This window comes from Panicum virgatum, chromosome 1K (assembly GCF_016808335.1).
Source record: "Panicum virgatum strain AP13 chromosome 1K, P.virgatum_v5, whole genome shotgun sequence".
Taxonomy (NCBI): Eukaryota; Viridiplantae; Streptophyta; class Magnoliopsida; order Poales; family Poaceae; genus Panicum; species Panicum virgatum.
Window position 1 is genome coordinate 35,352,325 of NC_053136.1, and position 22,955 is coordinate 35,375,279.

Consider the following 22,955-nt stretch of genomic DNA (forward strand, 5'->3'; position numbering starts at 1 on the left):
AAACTCTTATAGTGAACTTGCATGCTTTTGAAAAATGTATTTATTTTTAAAAATACATAGTCCTATTTACCTTTGAGCTCTATTACAATGATGTAAAGTACCAATGGGTACCTTCAGGTATTTTTATCTTGATTTTTTCCTGTCCCTTAATTTATGGAAGGTATTTCTAAAAATTAAATTAAATGAGTATTCGGTCCCACTCTTTTTGGTGCTTGGTCCCATATTTTTTTACCACCACATACTTTTTAGTATAGGTACTTCCAGATACTTCCTACCTCAACCACTGTACGATTCTATCAGATGGACGGCTCTTATGTTTTTTCAATCATTGTAAAATTTCTCTTTACCTTTTATGTTTGAAGAATCATTTTCTGCGAAGAGAAAGACTACTATTTTTAATTATGGTTTTAATTTAGAAGAAGCTGTAACATTATTATACTACAAAACAGAGACTTTCATGGAAATTTATGAACATTATACCCGGTAACTGAATGGTCAAAGTTTGTGTTTGTTTATCCTGCCTTAATGGACACGCAGAACAAGTGCCATGTTTTACTTAAAGAAAACACTACTAGGAGCAGGAAACGATCGTGCAGTGCAACTAGCGCCGGATCGGAAGCGACAAGGAGGAAACGATCAAATTTTGCATGACGAGGGGTGTGTGTATAGGTATACTTTAATTAATTAATTAATTTGCGTTAATAGTAGCCGACAGCTTGGAGCTGCGAGACGCACGAAGCGCGCGTGCACACGCACCAAAACACGCACTATTCTGTAGTTGTCAGGACGAGCTAGCTAGTATGGAGCTAGTTTGTGCATTAGTGCATAGTAATACTAGTCTATATTTAGCAGCAGTCCACTAGCATGTAGCAGCGGCGGATCCTGGATAACTTTTAAGAAGGGCTTGCTTTCACCTCTAAACAACTTTAGTATTTTCTCGTAGTACATTTATGTCAAAAAATTATAGAAGAGACTTATAGAGTACCATGGGTCAAGCAGTGGTAGAGGGGCTAGAGTCCCTTCAGACCCACCATTAGATCCGCCCCTGTCAGTATCTTACTAACCACGACATACTGATAAACGATAGTATATGTGGCATATGTCTTCTGACAATGGACTTACTTGCTCAGTTCCGCTTTATGATCTAAAAGAACCACGAAAAAATCCATCTCCTTTCCCCATGTGTACAGATGGCACAGCTTCGGACACATGCGCACAGGCCCTTTCGGTTCAGCAGATAGCATAGCATGCACTGGAGGCTGGCTTGCTTGCGAGTTGTGCTGCTGCGTCTAACTAATCGATCTCCTGCAAAAAAAGCTACTAGTACTGTACCGGCACTCATGTCCTCGACGCTTACTGAGGGTCACCGACAACCTCCCGATTACTACCCGAATTAAGATAATGCAGCAGGGTTATTAATAACCACTAATAAGTAGCCTTTCAATTAATCACTGAATAAGTAGCTATAGTTAATTAGCACTGCCTAGCAATAATTAACATGCGGACACCCTATCTAGCATGAGACGACGACCATAATGCATCATGTGTCACTGCATCGAGAGCGGACAAGAGCGGTCGTCTGAAGCAGTTGGCGATCGATGACCGGCTGGGCACGGCCGTGTCCTGACGCCAGGGTCCATACCTATAGCTATAGCTAGCGTGTTTCGTACAGCATGGCGCCGTCATGTACGTGCGCGCGTCCTTGTCACTGGGATTCCCGCGTGATCACGGGCCGGGATCAGTATCATGCCCCTCCTCCTACTGTCATGTTCCTCAGGCATCAGCTCTCCCTGCAGTTGTTGTATTGGCTTCTTGCATCGTATAGTAGGCCAGGACCGTGCCCCTGCCTGCCTGCCTCTCTTGGTGTGGGCGGCCATGGATTCCGATCCATCCGGCGCCGGCGGCCGGCGTGCCGCCGCCGTCGCTGTTCACCGGCGCCGCACGACATGTAAATAAATAAAGAAAAAGCGGCGGACGGAGCCCCCGCACCTACCAGACCAGGCAGTAGTAGGCGACCGCCGGCCAATTAGGCAGCAAAACACAAGCGCGCGCGCACTTAAATCTGCCACATGCGGCTGCTCTGCTCTCTTCTTGGTGGCTCGCAGATCTGTCCCTGAAGGTCTGAATGAACCGGATGTGTCCTCATTCGTTCGTCCAGGATCTTGGGCACCACAGACACAGATGTGCATCGACAAGTTAATAATAACCAGTGCTCGATCCTCGATCTGACGATCTCCTCCCTCTTCTCGATCGATCGGTCTCGCTCCTTGGTAGTAGTAGCACTATCACTGGATTTATTTCTGGATTATCCGCGTCTTAATTGAAACCGCAGGGGTCCGTATCGAGATTAAGGGGTAACTAATAACCTTGGGCCATGCTGAGAGAGCACCTGGAGCCATGACGAAGACACGCGAGATGTGGCCTTCTTGAAGCCCTTGCTACGTTGACTTTCAAGGTCTATTTTTTGTTGTAATTTTCCTTGCTGGATTTTTTTACAATGCTTGGGGAGGCGTCGGGAGGTATTTCATGTGTCTATGATTTGTAGATCCATATGAGGGAAGGCGTTAGGAGACGTCAATGAGTAAGCATTGTAAAAGGGCTCATGTAGATTAACCTTTAACAATATAATAACTGGGAAGACAATGTAGTGACAGCCAACTAACACAACGGAAAAAATCTACCAACACTATTCCAACCAAGGTTTTAAAAAACGCTAGACGCTAGGTGAACGCTAGCCTATGGTTTAGAGTTTTTTGTGATTAAACGTAGATTAAACGTCTTTTGTAATTAAACGACACTGTGATTAAATGCAACGCTAGGCCAAAGTTTAGAGTTTAATCAAGATTAAACGTAGTTTTAAAACATTTTTTAAAACAGGGATTCCAACTAACTAATATTCAAAGTACAATGCGCGGTTTGACTCGGCATGCATGGTCTTCCAAATAGAAATCTACTCTTAGTTTTTCTTCTGCTATATACCAGTATAATGTTTTAATAAATAATATCAGTACCATAATAAAGTATTAAATTTTTTCATATATGATGAATCCAATTAATGATACCATCTTTTGTATACAACGATGTTTATATCATGCCTACTAGCTATTTGTTAGTTTAAATTACGAGTTTTTATTTTAAAATGCTACGTGCATGCCTCACAAAATGAAATGGAGTAATATTAAATTTGCGCATATGGCGGCCGATCAAACTTGTTCTAGAAGAACTCGTTTAAGCAAAGGTATTACTTGATGTCACTAATTAGTTGTGGTCAGAAACCTGCGCCTTTGGGTGAGACGTACTCTTTGCCATGACTTTCAAGGTCCTTTTTTTTTTCCCTAGCCATATAAATTACTCACTGAGTTTTTAACCAATATGATAAAGAAAATATGACCATGATCAACTAACCTTGATGGCAAATATACTAATGAGGGGGGCTAGTCGTAATGCATTGTTTTGTGCATATTAATTTATTAGTGCTATATATAATCTTTAGATGACATGCATGGCACAAAGTTAATAATTGAGTTCCAACTATGACTACTCGTATCTTGTTTGCTCATCTATGCTCTTGAATACACGTCTCCTACTCGATCTCCTCATTGAAGAATGTCATATATCACATAGATGAGCATCACAATCCCCATTCTCTGGTTCTCTGCACTTTTTGCAGCACTATCATTGCATTTTCTTTCAGATTCTGCCCCTAATTAAAATTGCAAGGATACATATCAAGTTAAATGGTAAATCAAGAATGCATGTGGTCCTTGGTGCGTGCACTAATTTTTCTGTAGCTATATAAATTACCCTTGAGTCGTTATTAACCATTAATTATGTTAGAAAAACAGTTGATGATAACCAGCTACTTTGATGCCAAATCTAATAACCTACTACTATTTGATTCCGTGCGTGACTCTCAGATTACGCCTATTCTAAAGCCTCACGTTTAAGAACAGGTGTTGTTTGCAATTACTAGGTGGTTTTGGTCAGAAAGCTGCGCCAATTGGAGGCGCTTCCTGCTGTCGTTATTCAACGGCTGCACATATTCAGCCTGAAACACATGGCCGGATTCGTAATATACGTGATGATGTGTTCTCAACTTCTCATCACTTTCCGTTAGTTAATCATGGAAGAGAGCTAAATCTAGCAGGCAGGCATCTTCCTTTGCTGCAAGGGTACACACCACTGCTTTGCAGCCTCGAGCAGATAAAGGGAAAACCAAAAGGGAAGGGAAGCGCAAGCGACCGCGGATTTGTCCCTCGGTAGCTAGCTAGGCTTATTTCATTTCGAAACGGAACTATATTTGGATTAAATAGTATAAACACACAAATTGTGCTGGTTTTTTACCCCATCAGTCGATCAGATTCCACCGGAAAAGAACCTAGTCAAACTTGAAATTAAAAAAATTAAACGACCTATAATTTGAAATGGAAGGAGTAAATATGATGTTCCAAAAGTAGTAAAATACATATATGTTGAAAAGTGTTTTGTATGGTAAATCTAGTTAGCACCCATCTTGCATTGAGAGGGGGTCGCCCTCTCTCATACCGGCCACCCAAGTCCGATCCCCATGGCTGGCAACGGGAGGCTCGCTCCTCTGCTGCTCTGCACCCTTCCCTCTAGGGAATACCCATCTTGCATTATTACATTGTAAGTGTGCGTAGTTTTACATGTCGATAACCAAAACTAATAAAGTTTTGACCGATGAGAATTGTAAATTATAGGGCATGGAGTATACATTTCAGAAAATTGTACTCAAAACTTAACCTGCCGAGTTGAATCTTTGTACACAACGTTCCAACTCCGATAATTCCACCAACGCTCCTTCCTCTCGATCGCTGCTCGTATATATGCTGACGTCCACATCCGCCACGAGACGCGGGGTCCATGGCATGCGGCGCACGCAAGGCAGGGGCCCAGCGCACGTCGCGGGCCACCCCTGCTGGCACACGGGTCCAGCTCGTCACGTGCCTGTCTCGGCGGGCACCAACCCGTGGCTGCGTATATTTACGGAACCAAACTTGTTTGACTGAATCCACCGTTAAATATACGTTGATAATGCATTTGTTGATTAATATAGTCGTTACTCTATTTTTCTACTCATTTATTCGAAACAGTCCGGCTAATTTTAAAACCAACTTGATACGACATGTAAATAAAAACGAAGAGAATATATGTACGAGTATATTGATGATGAAGAGGACACACGCGTCCGCCATCGATGGGTTCCGGACGGCTACATACGGGGTCTTCAGATCACCTCGGGGCTTTTGGTTTGGCCCGGGCGGCCCTGGCCTCGAGTAGTCGAGTGATCGAGTCACCCTCCCACGTGATGCCGGCAGACACACAAACAGCCGCGAATCACGGCCCGCGATCCTCCATCCACACGGCAGGTAGAGTAGAGCGTCCGTCCCAGGTCTTGTTCATCATGGGACGGGATTGTTGCTTGCCCGGCCGCGGCCGCGGCCGACTGGAATCCAAGCTTGCTGACGCGCCAAGCTCACGGGCTCACGGCTCTGTGCCGTCCTCTTCGTCCCTGCTGCCGACGGAGCGGAGGATTCCATGTTCCTTGTTCATCCCTGACGCAGTGACGCTCATGGCATGCATCCACCGCAGCAATCTTGTTCCGATGGCTTCCCAACAACCTCAAGATCCTGGACAAAGAGACCGCGACACTGCATTGTTCTTACTCCTCATTCCACAACTACACGCCTACTGCAATTTCCCAGCTGCCAATCTGTAGTAGGTATGTACAGTTACTTGCAGCTAACAGGGTTACACACTCACGCGAGGTTTTTCGCACTGTCGGCGCAGTTCATGTACATAAACTGACCACGGAACAGATTGACGGACGGCTAAATGGGGGCAGAAAGAGACAAAACTTTCCTATGTATGTATGTATGTGCCTGCTGAATTTCTGCAGGCACTATGTATGCCACTATACAATCTCCTAACCAGCACGATCACTGACGAGACCATGGTTCCCAACACCTAATTCCGGCGTGACCTCTCCCTTTCTTCCATGATTCCATCACAGTTCGTGAGAACCAACACCTGAACCTCTCAATCCTCCGCGATGCTCAGTTTTATTTTCTTTTTTCACTGCGCTGGCTAAGAAAAAACTCGGTGACCAGAGGAGGTGTGCTCTGAACTCTGAACATCTCACGGCTGCTTCTAAACATCCACTCTGTCCAGCGCCTTGATCCGGTCGATGTCGAAGTGGACCACCGGCGACGCGGCGGGCGACCGGCTCGTCGTCAGCGGGAACACCCTGCCGCCGCCGTGCTCCCGCGACGACGGGCAGCGGCTGCCGCTGCCGCTGCTCTTGCTCAGCCTGTCGTTCCTGCTCAGGGCGGGCCTGCCGGCGCGGCCGGGCGCCGCCGCCGTCGACAGCTCCTGGCTCTTGCTCTTCCCGGGGGAGCGCCGCCGCGCGTACACGTCCAGCAGCATCTCGCGGTCTTCTTGGGTGAGGGTGGCGGGGCCCCTGGACGCTGCCGCTGAGACCGGCGATCGCGGGGCCGCGTGGCTCGGCCGCGCCGGGGAGCGGACGGGGGATCGGCTTGGCGACCTGCCGCCGCCCTTGTTTGGCCTGCTGTAGCTGATGAGGTGGTGGAGCCACACTACCAAATCCAAGATGCATGCTTCTGTCCTCTCCTTGTCAGCGTGATAGAGGGTCTCGATCTTCAGCACGTCGGGCTGGCCAGCCTGTGTCCGTGACAGGTCGTTCCTGCGCGAATTAGTTCGCAAACCAGATAAGAATTCTTGCATTTTGGGATTACTACACTTTAATACATTGAGGAACAGGTAAAAGGAAGATGAGTGAGTGCTTTACCCCGTGTTTGCCCACTCACCAACCCATCCGAATCCATGGTGTGTTCTGACATAACATTGCAAACAAGGATGAACACCAAGTCAGATCAATACCTTGAAAGGACCAAGGTTCTGGCTGAATCTACTTTTATGTACTTAAACAGCCCAAATTGAAGTACCTAGCCGTATTATTAGCAACTGGGACAATCCACTGCAATGTCTTCTCCATTGAACATCTGATTTGAGTGATTGGGACCTAACACAGAAAAGTACAATTTAGGTTTTCAGAGTAGAGGGCTGTCAAAGTGAGCAACATTTCAAGCATCAGAATACCTCTTGAGATTCTGAGGAAGTTAGCAATCGTGTTCGAAGAGCAGACTTAACATTAGGGGGAAGACCTTGGTACAGTGCATCTCTTGTACTTTGAGGGGGGGCAGAGGTTCGGGAAACCTTATGTAAGCACAGAGTTGGTTAGTAAACAGTTCCCCAGGACTGTTCAACAACTAATCGTACATGGTGATAGTATTTGTCCAATGTACATTTGAAAGATGCTCACTAGCAAGCATAAGCAAAGATATTTAGTTCTTCCACAATACTATATATTTTTTCAGTGCAAAAAATGCATACTCATGTTGGTACATTTCGTACGGTGACTGATTGGCTATGAGAAACGGCACTTCCAAAACAAAATTTTGGAGTAGCAACCTAACCCTCTTTTTGAACATTACTCTATTGAATCATTGTCTAATATATGGCTACAAGTTGGAACGATACAACATAAACATCTAGAGTCTATAATAGATATTTGATCTGCTAGTTTCAGAATAACCCAATAGTTGATAGTTTGAATATGGGAAATAAATGCAGCGAACCAATATGGACACTTTCAAAAGAGAAATGAGTTTGCAAGATATATTTCAGTAATCACAAGAAACTTACAATATTGTCAATCTGAGAAATGATATTAGCATAATGAAGAGAGAGCCCAGCAGACCCTAGTGTTTGACGGTTCTCTTGGGATTCATTTGAGTTGCCATCTACAAGAACCAAAAAAAATATAGAACAGACAAGTCAATTGTAATTAGATGGCAACTATTGCTGGTTTGATGATAAATAGACTGGATAAGCGAGCTTACCACAAGGCCCAAAAGTATCTTGAATCTCGACATGTAAGAAGTGGACAATATCTACAAGCTTCTCCATGACCTACAAATAGGAGGTAGAATTTGCACTATTCAACTTGCTCATTAGACAATCAGAAAATTGCCATCCGTACACTTCCTCTAGTGCATGATTTCACTGTAATTAAATACAGATTACTTACATCATCAAGAACCTTAGACCAAAGAGACTTTTTCTTCAAACTATGTACATGCTTCCTCTGGCTCTTCAGCTCTTGTCTGATAATCTGAACCGTGTCCCCTGTTCATTCATGGCAGGCAGTTATGAGTTTGATGAGCAATAGCCTTTATGTGAACTGGGCAATAGCCTTTTATACAAATAAGTTTGACAAGGATCAGAAGAATTGGACTGGCAGCAAAATAGCATCTGAAGCTACAAGGGTGAACATGAAAATGCCTCTTTCAAATGTAACTGATCTTTTCTCTTCGTCCAATTTACGGCGATAGTCTTGCTCAAATCTATCCAAGGCATGTAATTCATGGTAGAGATCCTATGAGGCAAGGAAGAAAGCAATTAAATCAGAAAAAGGCTAGAATGAATAGTAACTGAATCAGAAAAAAGGACTAGAGGATGCAAACAGACAGCACGATCGGCAAACATCAGTGAATACCACATGTAACCAGACACAGTTTGTTTCTATAAAAAGTGCTAAAGGCTTTGTCAAAGTATGTGATACTCACACCAGTGTATCGAACAAGGGTCATCAGTTGCTGCATATCTGCTTTTGCCATTTCTTTTAATTCCGGTTGGGGTGTAATTTCTGAATCTAGCCTGGAAATAAACATAAGAATAACTAGTGAGATCAATGCACTTGGATATCGATGATTAAGGCGCATAAACAGTGAGAGCCTACTTGGAGAAATAACGATCTAGGTTGTGCCACTGAGGATCTTTGCAACGATTCCCGAATCTTATGACTTCTCGCGAAAATACTCTCAGCTCTTGCCTGCAAAGATGTGTCCAGAATATGAAACCTTTCATTCTTTGGGAACATGAAAGTTGGGCGACAACATCTGCTAAACCATAACACAGAATCAAAATGTTAATACATCTGTTAGCAAACCTCTTGTCAGCTGCAGCGATCCTCATCAGATCATCCATGTCGCTTGAAACTAAATGCTGCACGCCTTCAGATAGAAGGACAGTGTCTTTCAAATACTTCAAACTTTCTTTTGACAAAGACTGCATTAGGCTCATGCCCTTCACTATTGTGTTTGCAACCTCGAATGCAAGGATTGATATTTTGTTCCCTTTTGTTGTTGTAGCTGACACGAAATCCCCACCAGGGCTCAAACTTGTCATGCTGCTACTCAGGTTATCGAGGACCTCCACTGCTCTCCCAAGTCCAGAGGTACTCTTTCTACCAAGTGCCAAACCTATATCTGAAACCTGCAAGAAGAGTTAAGAGAAACAGAAGCATTACCAAACCTGGTAGAAACAAGCTTTCTCTGAACTATATAAACCATGCCTGAATATGCAATGCAATAGATTGACACATGCGTCATGCTATTACAATATATGAACTTTGTGGTTAGTGTCTCTGATGAAACAAGATGACAAAGTGATAATATTTTTAGCAAAATTATTGCCATGACACACAATGTAATACAACACCTAAGTCTAGGTGCATGATCTAACCGCATTCTGTGTGCAATTATACAAGCTAGTGGTACATTTTCAGAAGGAAAGACTTGCCTTGCTCGGACCAGCCTTGCTGGAGGTGCTTCTCCTGGGTTTCCCGGCCTTAGACTTCCTCGACTCGGCACGCGTCAAATGCGGTGGCTCCTTCGAGATGGAGCGGCGAGCCTTGCTGCCCGTGGACGGCGGCGGCGAACCCTTCTCAGGGAGACGAGACGACTGGTCGCTCAGCTGCTCAGGCTCTGCCGCGTCCTCGACGGGCGCTGTTCTTGTCTTACTGGCAGCCGAGAAGGCCCTGAACTCGTGCTCCACCACGAACCCCATCGCCCGGAACGAGAGTTCCGTCGGCGATTTGTCCCCGGGGATCCCCGCCGAGCACACGCCGCCCATGGCGACCAATGCCGACTCGCCAAGAAGTCAAATCGCTCCACCAGGCGAGAACCTGCAAGATGCGAAATTGGCGGCGAATTCGCTCAATCCCACCCAACGCGGGAATCCATCGCCGGCGATAACAAAGAAGTACGCGAACGCCGCAAAGATCAAAACCAAACTTACCCACCTCGAGTCGTCGCGTTGACGACGCGCCCGCCGGAGGAAAGAATCAACGCAATAAGAGGAAGGTGACAACCTCCAATAAACCAAGAACCGAGGGGGGAAATGCGCCCTTTTGAGCACCAAACAAGGGAAGAGAATTAGAAGGTATCAACTACCGGGCAAGTACCGATCGAGAGAGGAAGAAGACAAGGCAGCCCAACCCAGGTCGGCCTATTCCGCCGCCGATTAGTCAAGAAAAGCCGGCGTCAGAGCGCCGATTAGACTTTTGACGCGACCCAACCGCCGTGGAAAACAGCCGCGCGAGGAGCTCCGGACCGGAGTAGCGCCGGGGCGCCACCAGCGGCGACAGGCACCTCCCACCGGCGGCGTTGATGGCGGCGGCCGGACGGGCAGGAATCGCGTGCTTTTCGGTGGTTGCTCCGATGTGGATTTGATCGGAGAGGGAGACGGTCGCGCTTGCTTGCTTGCTTGTGTTTTCGTCTTTTCCGTGCAGAAATTTTTATAAGGAATATAAAAATGGAGAATGGGCAAAGTCCACGGTTGGGAGGAGTTTGTTAAATGCAGGTGCTGTCAGCCCACCACGGCCGTGACTTTTTGGGGGTTTGACTTTCGCCCTATGTGGACCATCCACCTGTTTTTTAAATCTCGCGGTGTGTAACTCTGAATTTTCTTTTGGTAGACATGGAATTTAGAGATAATGCAGAGAAATTTCTTAAATTTTTTTTGCGAGAAAAGGATGTAGCATATATTAAAAGAGAGGCAGAACAGTACATCCTTCTTTTACATCAAGGACCCTGAGGAAGTAAAAAATTACAACTAGGATCCTACTGGTCATTTTTCTTCTCTAGACATGGATACGAAGCTCCTCCGGTCGCCGATTTGCACAAACGACGCGACGAACCACCAACCATCGATAATCGGACTCCAGACATTGGAAAGCTGCAAGAGATGCTCGGGAAGAGAACTCAGCTGTTGGATTCATCGATCTGGTCCTTCCTCTCGCCGGCATGCCCCCAATCACATCCAAATACAGCACCAGCTACTCCGTCGAGGAGAACCGCCCCTACATCCAAATCAGAGAAGATGAAGGAAGGAGAGGACAACCGAACAAATGAAAGCCCCACCGGATCCTCACCGCCGCGAAATCGCCCACAGCAACAAGCAGCGGCAGGAAAAGAAGCCGCACAAGATTTGTGGTTGCCTCTTTCAATCGACCTAAGCCAACTGAAAGAATCAACAACAACTCGCCGGCAAGCCAAAAGAATGGGTCCACAGACCTCAGGGAAACTTCACCGAGGAAGGAAGAAACACCACCTTGAATCCCCGGGAAGAGCTTTATTTTCCGCCGGAGCCGCGCAGACGCCGCCGCTCCTGGAACCCCAAGCTCCGCCGCCGTCACCGAGGACAAGCACACAGTAGAGCTAGATACTAACCTACCTACTCTATACAGATCTGCGCATCGAGTTCCCGAGACCCTTCCATCTCTAGAGCCAAAGAGGCCACCGGAGGCGGAAGGGCCCGGCGAACTCGCCGCCGGAAACGTGTGTCGCCTTCCTTTCGCCCTGGTGAACTGTAGACGCGAGAGGATAAGGCCGCAGCCTGCAGATTCGTGGTTCGTCTTATTTCTCTCGGCTTTGAAATTTCTTAATATTTGAAAATCGCAGTCTCATCTGTTCCCATCTGTCCTGTTGAGTTGACTGTCCGTTTTGATGAGCAATGCCGCTCTAGTAGTTTAGACAAGAATTCAACATGACAACATGCATTCTATTAAAGGAAATTTACGAGTAGTCACTCGGTACAAACAACCGAACCTTTCTTGTTTCAAAGAAAGATGACCCAAAAACACGTAGAAATATCTATAATTACATATAAACGTAAGTTCAATCCAATAGAGTGGCCGAATTTGGGTCAGAAAAGTTAAATGAATTATAATTTGGAACGGATGGAGTAAGAAAAGTTCTGCTACCCTCTTTGACATAATAACACGACTCGTATTTATACATGACAAAAGATGGAGCACAAATCATACCATGGAGAGGCCAGTCAGTAGCATTAGCAAAGGTAATCTTCAAACAATTTTAACATAGTAAATACATGTGTATACAGGAGTATGCATAAAGTATAGTGGGATCCTACTGCCACATCATCTAAAATACTATGAAACCCTGGATGAAATAACCTCTACAATGCAAGATTTTAATTTTGTTATTTCTATGTGCTTATTGCATTTAATTGTAAGACACATAATGACTTGGAAATAGTATATATGTGGGATTTCATCTAGATAAAACTCCTTCCATCTCTCTCTTCTTTAAATTATTGTCGTGTCATCTAAATTTCTTATGTGCCACCCTATTTAATGTGCATGAAATACCATGAAACCTTTCATTGAGACTAGCCTTAGCTTCATTCCCAATTAGACATGATGATTATACATTTTTTTCTTTATGGAATGATAATAATAGGTCTATGTGCTTTGATTAAGTATTTATCTTATGATCTTTCTAGCTAGGAGCAATATCAAAGTGTTCACATAGGCCTGCCTCTAACCCAAACCCAAGTTAAATCAACTTATGAAATGAAGTTCGCAATAAACTTCGCTCAAGGGCAACAACAATTTAGAGCAGTACTCCCTCCGTCCCATGAAGAATGCAATTCTAAGTTTTTTCAGACAGATTAGTGGTGGTGTGAAAAGACTCTCATACCCTCATTTGTTTGCCACATATGGTTAGTTTTGGCATGCAATTCAAATCTAACCACTTAATTAGACAGGTAATTGAGATCCAATCTCTGCTTTGGTGTTAACATGTGGACACAAGAATGGGTGGTGTGTTTTTCCACCTATTTCTCTATTTTAATGATTTTCGACCCATTTATCCTAATTAAAAGACTTAATATACCCTAACCAAAAGTATAAGTAGATGTTGAGCTTCTAGAAAAAATATCATTTTATTTTGGTTTTGCATTTTATTTTCATAGCATGTGCCATAATTTAGTTAGGCGAGCTTATTAGCATTCTAACAAAGCACAATATACCATGGCATTAAATTGTACATCCTTCGTATCTCAAACATAAACTCAACAATAGTTACCAAGACTAGTGGTAACAGGAAGTTCGAAATGAAAATGTGCTAGGAATTGCAATATCATAAAGCAACAATTGCAGGATGTAAATGATAGATCTGCTAACACAGTATTGTAAACCATTGCAGTACTACAAACAATATGTACATTACAAACACATAAACCCAAAGTTTTGAATCTAAAAAAATACCTATTTTCATACAAAATATCACTTGATACAACATGAGAAATCTTTTGGAAGTCCTATATATAAATCATTACAGTGCTTCAAACAATACGTACATTGCAAAATCATAAACCCAAACTATTGAATCTCAAAAAATACCAATTGTAATACCAAATATCACTTAGTGCAATATGATAAGTCTTTTGTATGTCCTTTTTGCTAGGCTTTTCACTCTCTAGTGAGTTGATGTGGCCGCTGCATGTCTTCTGTAACACATGTAGCCAAAGGATGGGAGGGGGATCAGGCATTTTTATCGGACCAAGCTACCAAAGGCAGCCAAAGGTTGTGTAGGGTGCTTAAATTGATCTCGGTTACCATCTTGACGTGCTCCTAGCTATCTATGCTCGTTTTGATGGTCAATAGTGAGTGAGATTTGGATCAATCAATAATTGACCCAATGCTAGGGGAGTGAGGGATGGATGAAGTTCAACGACAATAAGCTTCAATGACTCATCTTTTAACCACCCTTTGCATAAGCAAGCTAGTGGAAAGCCAACAACAACAATGAGAAAGCGCGAGTATGCACGCATAAGGCAAGTATGAGCAAATTAATCAAGGTGGGATGGATACGAACAAGTAACTTAGACATATAAAGTGAGTGAGGGCCGAACATAGAAGATAAAGTGGCGAAGATAGAAAACAACTAACTTGATTGGACGAAAAATTCGGGTCCTGATATTTTTTTATTTTCTCTATTTGTTGGACCGTGGAGTCTTGCGATATAATAAAATTAAAGCATGGACATTAAAAAAACAACTAACCCGTTTGCATAAAAAATTCGGGTCCGGACTAGTTTCCGTAAAACTTAGCAGATCTACACGAGCGAGCGCGTATACATACCAGAACACTAAAAAGTTAAACGGTCTCTGATTTTTTCTAGACGAAAACCGAGCTGTTTGGGCAAAATTCGTGTGTTTTCTTTTTTGTTCAACAACCATTCGGTTTTTTATCCCGCCAAACCAACGAACCCCGTTCCGAGCTTGTCCAATCCCCCCATTGTTCCACACCAAGGATGGAAGACGAAGCGCAGCGCACGCCCGGAAAAGAAAAGGGCAGGAGAAAGAAAGAAACCTGATCGGATGGCGGATGCCCCACTCCACCGCGTCGCGTTGGGAGTCGGACGCCGCGCAGAGTCTCGCCGAGTCGGGCAATGGCATCCATAGCCATACATCTTCTCGCGGAGGCTGAGGCTGAGGCGGTCACCACCATGCCCTTGCCCTTGCCCTGCCCCCATCGCAACGCACCAAGGAGGACTCCGCCTCGTGCTCCTCCTGACCTCCTCCCCAGTCGTCTTCTTACCCACCCGTACCACCACCCGCCCCCGCTCCCCTTTCCTGACCCGATTCCCAATCCCTAGCCCTCTCCTCCTACTCCGCCGCCAGCCCCCCCGCCGCGCCCGGAGATGCAGGCCGCCGCCCGCCGGCGCTTCCGGTGGGTCAAGGAGTGGTGGGTTCCCGTTCCCCGGCCTTGTCCGTCTCCCGGCTCTCCCTTTTCTCCCCCCCCCCCCCCCCCCCCCCCCCCCCCGCGCCCGTTGCCGCGGTTTCGATCTGACTTCTTGCCTCTCCAGGGTGCCGCAGGACCTGGTCGTCGCCGGAGGCCCCTGCGCGCTCTTCAAGTGGGTGCGAGGTACGGCGCCGCCGCTGATTGCTTTGCTTGCCGCCCTCCTCCCCGTCGCTGCCGCTGCTGCTGCTGCTGTAAAAAACGCAGCCTTTCAGAGTGTTACTGTAGTGTAATGCCATGTTGTTGTCGTCATGTTTCGCGCTGTGAGGATAGAGAATCGCCGTCGGCTTTAGGAGACACTGTGGTTTGCTTGATTAGTACTTAGGCGCCAGTAATTCATCCATATCTACTTTAATTCCCAATTCTTTACGGATACAGTATATGAGTATATGACCAACCGACCAAGCAAAACTAGTATTTTCCTGATTTTTTTTTGTGCTGGTTGCATCACCTATGTGTAACTTGTAATGCTTTTGGTGCGCTTATATGGGATTACTGTTGAGTTTCTTTCATTTTTTTCCAGATTTCAGTAGAACAGTACCGATATATCCATTGGTCGCAAACTAAGAGTAGTAAGTTCTGTTGAAATTTGAAAGAACTAGGGGGTAACCTTACGGTTTATTTGGTGATTGACCCACCGGTATGGTAAATGTGTTCTTTTGGATTGCTGATACCTCCTGGTTGGTGTGGACAATGTTGTGCACACCGCAACTTTGTTTATGAACACTATGGTGTGCTCATGCAATTTTCCAATAGGTAGATAGTTGAATTCTTTATTGGATATGCTGTTTGCATGATGACTATTGGAATTCTTTATTGGATATGCTATTTGCTTGATGACTATTAACTATGCACTAGCTGGATTGTTTCTTGTGCTGTTTGTTCATGATATGACCTCATCATTTTTGCTGTTAATATTTTTGTTGCATTTATCTACTATACAGAGGATAGATTGGCAGCTTTGAAAGCTAAGGACAAGGAACAGGGGGCAGAATCTGCAATACCAGAACCAAACACCGAGGTTCTCTTCTTGTGCAGCTATGAAGGATGTGGGAAGACATTCTTTGATGCTGGGGCTCTTAGGAAGCATGCTCATGTCCATGGGGAGAGACAATATATCTGTCACTATGAGAACTGTGGCAAGGTCTTATTCATCACTCCTACCTACATGATAGTAGTTTTCAGATTGTGGCGACGTTTCTCTCTGAGTTGTTTAACTAATGCTTTCCCACTGAATTTGATTTTGCAGAAATTCTTAGATAGCTCGAAATTGAAGAGGCATTTTCTTATTCATACAGGAGAAAAGAACTTTGTGTGCCCTCATGAAGGCTGCGGGAAGGTAATCACCATCTCCTCTCCATTATATTTGTTACTTGTTTCTTGGATGCAGTTTCTTTTCTGATTATGTACGAAAAATGTGTATGCTTTCTCATTCGTAGCATGAATGCTTGTTCATGGAGAAGTAGTTAGTGCTGGATTTGGAAAATTCTGATGTTTTTTTTTTGCAGTGCAACTCTTTACTTTACTGGTATCTTTGATCATTTTCTTATTTTTACATTGGCTTCCTTGATTCAACAAATGCGCTATCAATTCTCCACATAAGATTCCATAATCCTGTTCCAACAATGGTTATTGTTGTAATAAATGCAGAGTTTTCCCTCTCGTATCTGTAGATCTGCATCTATTGTTGACCACTACTGCAAGAAATATACACTAGTTTTCTTGTGCAATCCAGCATAAAATTCTTAAAACGATTCCCAGAATATACTAGATGTAGAATGGATGAAAATCTTAATAGATGCCAATTTGAAGCAGCTGTACCATCAAGAGACTTGCTCTTTGTCTCTGGTATCTTTGTAAGGTTTGCTAGAAGCTTTTCTGGATGCATGACATCATGGGGATGCGCTTGATGTCATATTTTCTAAGCATCGAAATAAATACAGCTTCTTGGGATTTTTTTATTATAAGTATTAACTGTTTACTGGGCAATATGTGTTATTAATGTGCTCTGTTTTGGTTATCACAGGCTTTTTCATTGGATTTCAATTTGAAGGCGCATATGAAAACTCATTCTGCGGATAACTATCATGTGTGCCAGTACCCAGAGTGTGGCAGGAGATTTACACAAGAATCGAAACTAAGAGCTCATATCAGGGCACAGCATGAGAAAGTAAGATCTCTTTTTATATGTGAATTTCTACTTGTGAAAGAAAAATATTCTAATAATGATTATTATAGGTTGTTGGCCTACAGAATCCAGGTCCGTCGACAGTGAACCATAGTGCACTAGGAGATTATCGGCAGCCCCCTAAACCAGTAAAGGTTTCAGCAACGCCTCCAGCTCCCTCAGCCGAGCGTCCATATGTCTGCCCTTATGAAGGCTGCGACAAGGCGTACATTCATGAGTACAAGCTGAACCTCCATTTGAAAAAAGAGCACCCCAACCACTACCAGGATGGTGGTCCTCAAGGCGCTGCCCCTTCTTCAAAGCGCAGCATCTCAAAGAGTTCCAACAGAAGCAAGCCGGACGTCCTTGCTGGGATGCCACCGACCAAGATCCCAAAGCGCAAAGGAGGGTACGCAGCACCATTGCCAGCCGTGAGCGTCCCCGAGGAGCACCAGTGGTCAAGGAAAGTGGCGTACGAGGATGACAGCGAGGAGACTGAGGAAGAGGGGGACAACGATGTCGAGGATGGATGGAGATACAACAAAGCTGCTAGCAGCGACGATGAGGAAACCGAAGACGAAGAATGAGCTGGTAGCACCCATTTGTTGTGCAGTAGTTGTGGATATAATTTACAGACTTCGGGGGTTATAGTTTTTGCATTATACATGTACAATGTTAAAAATAAGGCTGACCTGTTAGTAGACAACAGAGGTTTTAGTTGGCCTGCCCCTCTCATGTAGACGTCTCATGGCTTCAGAAATTATAATGAGTCATTGTTCCAATTCGTTTGTATCCTTTGGTTTGCTGTCATGAATGAGTTAGCGTAGCCCTTCTGCTTGTCTACATTATTGACAAATCATACCGAGATGAACAAGAATCTGCACGCCGTCTATGTTATTCTTACCGTGTTCTCATTTCTGCTCAACATTGGGCAGCACAAGTGGCTAGCTCCGGTTCCACCGCAAGTCATGCCACCAGCCACTTCAATTTGTTATGACAAAGCACAAGCCTGTTCTGGATGCTTGTGGTGTAGAAGTCCCCACGTCAAGTTGCAAGTGGGGCGGGTGCGGGTGCGGGCTGCCTTTGATTTTACGGGTTTATACGGCAGCCCGCATATTCCTACTGGCACTGATGCTGCTGCATAATTGTAGTAGTTAAATTTTACCGAAGGTATCCCTGATCTTAGGTATATATCAAGTTAGCTCAAGCGACGAGGGCGAGAAGCGACAAGACAATGAGCCACCCGCACCTAGGCGTTCCTTGTGCCTTCTCGGAGTTAAAAGGAAAAACTACATCGAGCACACCCCGGAGCCAAAGAACTATGCGGGGGACAGCGATTGGGAGAGCTACATGAGCCGGTTCATGGGGCGCCGCCGGTCGTGACTACGACGATGATTGGCCGGGGTGGGCCGAAGAGGAGAAAAGAGAGGATGACGACCCCTCCAGAGGGACCGCGATAAGGGGAAGAAGAAGGACGACGACGAGCCCGAGGACGACGGCCCCAACCGCGGCGGCCATCACTTCGGGTGCTGTTTCAAGTGCCGTAATGAAATCGCGGATCTCTGCGCCACCATCAATAGGTGTCACGATCAACTCGTGGCAATGGATAGAAGGATGAACGACATCGAGCGCTTGGCCGAAAAGGATTACAACTTCCTTCTCCGCAACATAAGGAAGTTATTCGGGATGGTCGGAGATCTACGAAAGCAAGGAGGAGGGCGCCCTAGGTGCAATTGCTCTAGGTGCCGTTGAGAACACCGACGAGCGTCACACCCGTCTTTTATATCATTGCGACGAGGGCGCCACATAATCTAAGCATGGGGGAGAGGTGTGACGGCTCGTATATTGAATTTTGTTAGTCTTTGTTTAGTCGAAAGTTCGTCATCTTTAATTTCGTTTGTGTGAGAGTCATAGTCTAGCGTTGTGTGCTTTATTTTTTCACATGTGTGAGAGTGAGTCTTAAATTAGTGTTGAGTCATGAAAACGAAATAAAAAGAGTCTTTGTTTTTTTGTTAAATTGTTGGATCGTGAAATTTTATTTATGCATTCAGTTTTACTTTATTTTCTTTAAAGCAATTGTTCATGAGCGTTGTCATGAAAATTAATTCTTATTTGTGAAGCTTAGTAAATTATTCGTCCATATTAATACCCACACTTGAGCTTTGATCTAGCGCTTGGTTTTGATTACGCTTGCAAGTAAGACATAATTTGGAGGACTTTAATTTCATAAAAATAATAAAACACCTACAAACATAAGGTTGATCAAGTTCTTGACAAGTCGAGAGTAAAAATCCTATCATCCACAAGCTATATTCGTTCCACCATAAGCATTGGATGTGCATTGAGTTGAGTTAGGATTTCTTTCTCTTGGGAGTTTTAATTTCGAGCGATGATCATGTCCGTATTTTTCATCTCTGAATTGCTAGCCCCGTCAATATTTGGTAATGAGAATTCATCATTGGAACAACTCATGAGATCTACCGAATTCCAAAACCCGAACCCGAGATTATCTTGTTTATTATCCTTTTCCTTTCCTTGACCACAACCCAATTATGAGGATACATTTTGTTCCTGCGCATGAGTTGTATAAAAAATAATTTTGGTATCAAGAAAGGAAGGAGTACTAGAAAGACGGACCGAAGCCGAGCTGGGGAAGCCCCAGGCCGGCCGGCCTACACCCCTTGAGCCGGCCGACCTAGGCCCCTCTGGCCTCGGCTCGGGCTCCAAAAATTCATGGAGCCACTTCGGAGATTTGCCTATCTATGTTTTATAGAAAGTGTCCTATGAAAAGGTTCGGAAAAGAAAAAGAAAATTCGGGAGAAAGAAAGGGAAAAAAATGTATGAGAAGAGAAGAAAATAATAAATGAAGGGATTCTATGGTTAGAGAAGTGCAAATCACCTTGTTGTTTGAGAACAATATCCTCAATTCCAACCATGTGTAATCCAACAACGAGGACGACGCTTGTGCCTTGAAGTCAATCTTTTTGTATGCCTTTGCACATGTCCACCAATCTAAATCTTCTTACCCTTGAACCCCTTACATTATGGAGAAACTCTCATGATCATTGGCTCGGAAGGTAAGCAATCATTAGAAGGTTTTATTAATTTGACAATATATGTATATACTTTGCTAGCCTCACCTATAGCCCCACTTTATACTTGAGAGACTTTTGGGAGATGAGAGTTTGCAAATAATAATAGGATAGCCACTTATATCGAGAGACATGAAAGGACTTGTGAAAGAATTTTTGGTCTAACCTTTGTTGCAGGGTATTTTGCTTCTAAAAACTAAAAAAAAACTTCCGAGGATGGCAAGAAAAGCAAGTGTTGTCAATATTCAAGTTGCCGGCTAAAGGTAAGAGTCGTGGAGTAATATTGGCGCCCATGATATGATTACCCTCGCTGCTCCTCTGACCTTTGTTTGAAGAAATATTGTTAGACTTGTTTGCATAAGTAAGTTTTGCAGTTTGAGAACTCTCGAGCAACCCATGGAAGGACTTGATGCTTTGATTTGCTCTAGGACGAGCAAAAGCTAAGCATGTGGGGAATGTTGGCGCTCCTTAAGTACCCATTTTATTATATAATTAGGAGTGGTTTTGGTAATTTCTTCGGGAAGATTCATGTACTAACCCGCCACTTGGCACCCGAACTTAACCGTTTTCGATTTTGTCTTGGATTTTGGAACATGTTGCATTTTGTCAGAAAATTAGACATTTTAGGAGATGTTTTGACGCAGGGTCACAACTGGGCTAAGATGAAGAATGAGGAGAAGAGCCCGCACGTGAAAGATGGAGCCGAAAGGGGCTAGAAGGAGCCCAGGCCGGCCGGCCTGGAGCCCTTAAGCCGGCCGGCCTAGCCCATTTCAGGGCCCAATCGGCCTCAACTTTCTTCTGCGCGAAGTACTCGTCAACCGTAGCCGGTGTTTTACCAAAACCATCGACCAGAGCCGCCTATATATGCCCCGAAGCCGCCGTCAAGAAGGGAGAGAGCATCCAGAGACGATTTCCAGAGATCCATTCGAGTTAGACACAAGAGAAAGGCGACACCGGAGGCATCATCGTCCCTCGGCGCCGCTGCAAGTTGGAGGACAGCAAGGGATCCATCCCTTGCCGGAGATTTCGTCACCATGATCGACTACGCTTCGCCTAGATTCATGGGGGTAAAGTCCTTGTTTTTCATGGAGTTGTACGGAGATCTTGAGTTGTAATTGCCGAATCCTTTATGAGATTGATCTATCATGATTCTTATTGATGATGCTTTGATGCTTAATAGATCGCGACTTGGCTTTGGGTTTGCTTTGCTCTTGCATGGTTTACTTAGATTACATCAACTATCGTGTTCTTGTTGTTCGTTACCGATTATCCTCGTGTAGTGACAGTATGCGGGAGGGAAATGTTTTGATCTTGGAACACACCTTTGGTAGATTAGATCCGTTCTTTGTTGCTCGGCGATTACATCTCTAGTGATCCTAGACCCTATGGACAAATGCTCTTCATATCTTGTGCACACACCTATCATTGCTCACTAGTCTAGATTAGATTAGATTGGTTAGATTAGATCTATTTCACACTCAATCACTCAATATAGATCTTTTACCAACGTCATTAGTGCTTAGATAAGCATAGTAGAACGTTTGTTCCGTGTATTGATAAACCTTGGGGCAATACTCTAAGGGAAAAGCTACACGATCCGTGCGTTTGCGGTACATAAATTGGGGCTCTAAGGAGCGTCAACACCTTCACACCTCCTCCTCTTGATGCAGTTACATGTATTTGGATATGAGTGGCCAGAGTTGTCTCATTGAGACCTGTGACCAAGTGGGCTGTGGGGAGAGAGAGAGAGAGGGGAGTACTTTTAATGACCCAGGATGGTGGTGCATGGTGCATGCATGCATCTCCATTAATGGGCATGCATCTCCATTAGTGGGCATACATCTCGGGGTGCATGGTGCATGCATCCCGGGTGTGCATGTTGCCTGCGCCCACATTAAGTGGGGAGAGAGAAATGAGAGAGAGAGCACATGCATGCGAGCAGGCTATCCACCTGTACGTTTGCAGGAGCTATTCAGAGACGACTGCCCTGGCTAGGGGCTACTAGTGCTCCTGTATTGTCAATTGTTGCCTTCATAGCGAAGGGAGCTCCTCTGCGACTCTGAGGTCCTATCCCGGGACCGTCCCTGGGTGGCGAGCTGCACCCCGGGGTCACCTGATAGGGCCAGCTCCGGAGTATCCAGAGCTCTCGGGATCTGTGAGTTAGGTGGCCCCACTCCAAGGGCCACCCCCTTGCGTAGTCTAGCGTCTCCATAAATCATCTGCCAAGGGGACTCCCGTTTCCTGTACGCCGACACCCGGTGTCCATGCGTGGACCCCGTGACTGGATTTATCTTCTCCCAGAATTTAAGCTTCTATACCTTCATGCTGTTGTCGGTCGAAACCCACCGGCGAGCAGTGACAGGCAACACGAAGAGCAGGGAGGTTGCCGGGGCGCTGGTAGGCACTGCTCCCTCGTCGACGGCCCGCAATTCCAGCATACACAAACACGTGGAAACATAAGTCCGAGCCGATCAGGAAGGTGCGGACGTGCTTGCGATGATTTGCCTGCATACACAAACACGTGGAAACATAAGTCCGAGCCGTGGTCGGCTCCCCGGGACGACTCTTGCATCGGCTTTAAAGAGCCGATCGAGTCCCGGTGTCAGATGGGATCTGTTTGCATCCAGATATTGATGATTGAAGTAAATAACTGTAAAGCTGCTTCAATTAAATCTAATTAATCTGATCCACGACAGTTAAAGCT

General features: G+C 45.0%; 2 protein-coding genes across 4 annotated transcripts; one reads left to right on the forward strand and one right to left on the reverse strand.

Annotated features, from left to right (window-relative positions):
• Positions 1–5,693: 5,693 nt before the first annotated feature.
• LOC120704365 (protein PSK SIMULATOR 1-like) lies at positions 5,694–10,709 on the reverse strand. 3 transcript variants are annotated; one of them, XM_039988732.1, is made up of 14 exons: positions 10,383–10,709; positions 10,183–10,291; positions 9,685–10,069; positions 9,053–9,378; positions 8,843–8,935; positions 8,670–8,760; positions 8,386–8,479; positions 8,132–8,229; positions 7,944–8,013; positions 7,747–7,844; positions 7,141–7,257; positions 6,987–7,063; positions 6,830–6,874; positions 5,694–6,724 (listed from the first exon to the last, which is right to left on the reverse strand). In XM_039988732.1, the coding sequence occupies exons 3-14, from the start codon at positions 10,015–10,017 to the stop codon at positions 6,172–6,174; spliced, it is 1,995 nt and encodes a 664-aa protein (XP_039844666.1). In that variant the 5' UTR covers positions 10,018–10,069; positions 10,183–10,291; positions 10,383–10,709; the 3' UTR covers positions 5,694–6,171. The 3 variants fall into 3 exon arrangements, with proteins under 3 accessions (XP_039844666.1, XP_039844675.1, XP_039844657.1); XM_039988741.1 differs by having other exon boundaries at positions 10,187–10,291; positions 10,383–10,707; XM_039988723.1 differs by having other exon boundaries at positions 10,183–10,707.
• A 3,805-nt stretch (positions 10,710–14,514) lies between these two features.
• On the forward strand, positions 14,515–17,953 carry LOC120704385 (zinc finger transcription factor YY1-like). Its single transcript, XM_039988753.1, has 6 exons — positions 14,515–14,938; positions 15,060–15,118; positions 15,937–16,136; positions 16,242–16,331; positions 17,019–17,162; positions 17,231–17,953. Exons 1-6 carry the CDS (start codon positions 14,895–14,897, stop codon positions 17,744–17,746), a joined length of 1,053 nt encoding a protein of 350 aa, XP_039844687.1. The 5' UTR covers positions 14,515–14,894; the 3' UTR covers positions 17,747–17,953.
• The last annotated feature ends 5,002 nt before the right edge of the window (positions 17,954–22,955 follow it).

What these genes read in the sequence shown, in the direction of transcription:
- LOC120704365 (XM_039988732.1), bottom strand. Translation starts at nt 10,017, where the DNA reads ATGGGCGGCGTGTGCTCGGCGGGGATCCCCGGGGACAAATCGCCGACG. An exon ending in TTTCTCAGATTGACAATATT is followed by an intron (nt 7,258 to 7,746) that starts GTAAGTTTCTTG and finishes TGCTTACATAAG; the next exon opens with GTTTCCCGAACCTCTGCCCC. An exon ending in GGTGAGTGGGCAAACACGGG is followed by an intron (nt 6,725 to 6,829) that starts GTAAAGCACTCA and finishes TAATTCGCGCAG; the next exon opens with GAACGACCTGTCACGGACAC.
- LOC120704385 (XM_039988753.1), top strand. Translation starts at nt 14,895, where the DNA reads ATGCAGGCCGCCGCCCGCCGGCGCTTCCGGTGGGTCAAGGAGTG. An exon ending in ACTATGAGAACTGTGGCAAG is followed by an intron (nt 16,137 to 16,241) that starts GTCTTATTCATC and finishes TTGATTTTGCAG; the next exon opens with AAATTCTTAGATAGCTCGAA. An exon ending in TCAGGGCACAGCATGAGAAA is followed by an intron (nt 17,163 to 17,230) that starts GTAAGATCTCTT and finishes TGATTATTATAG; the next exon opens with GTTGTTGGCCTACAGAATCC.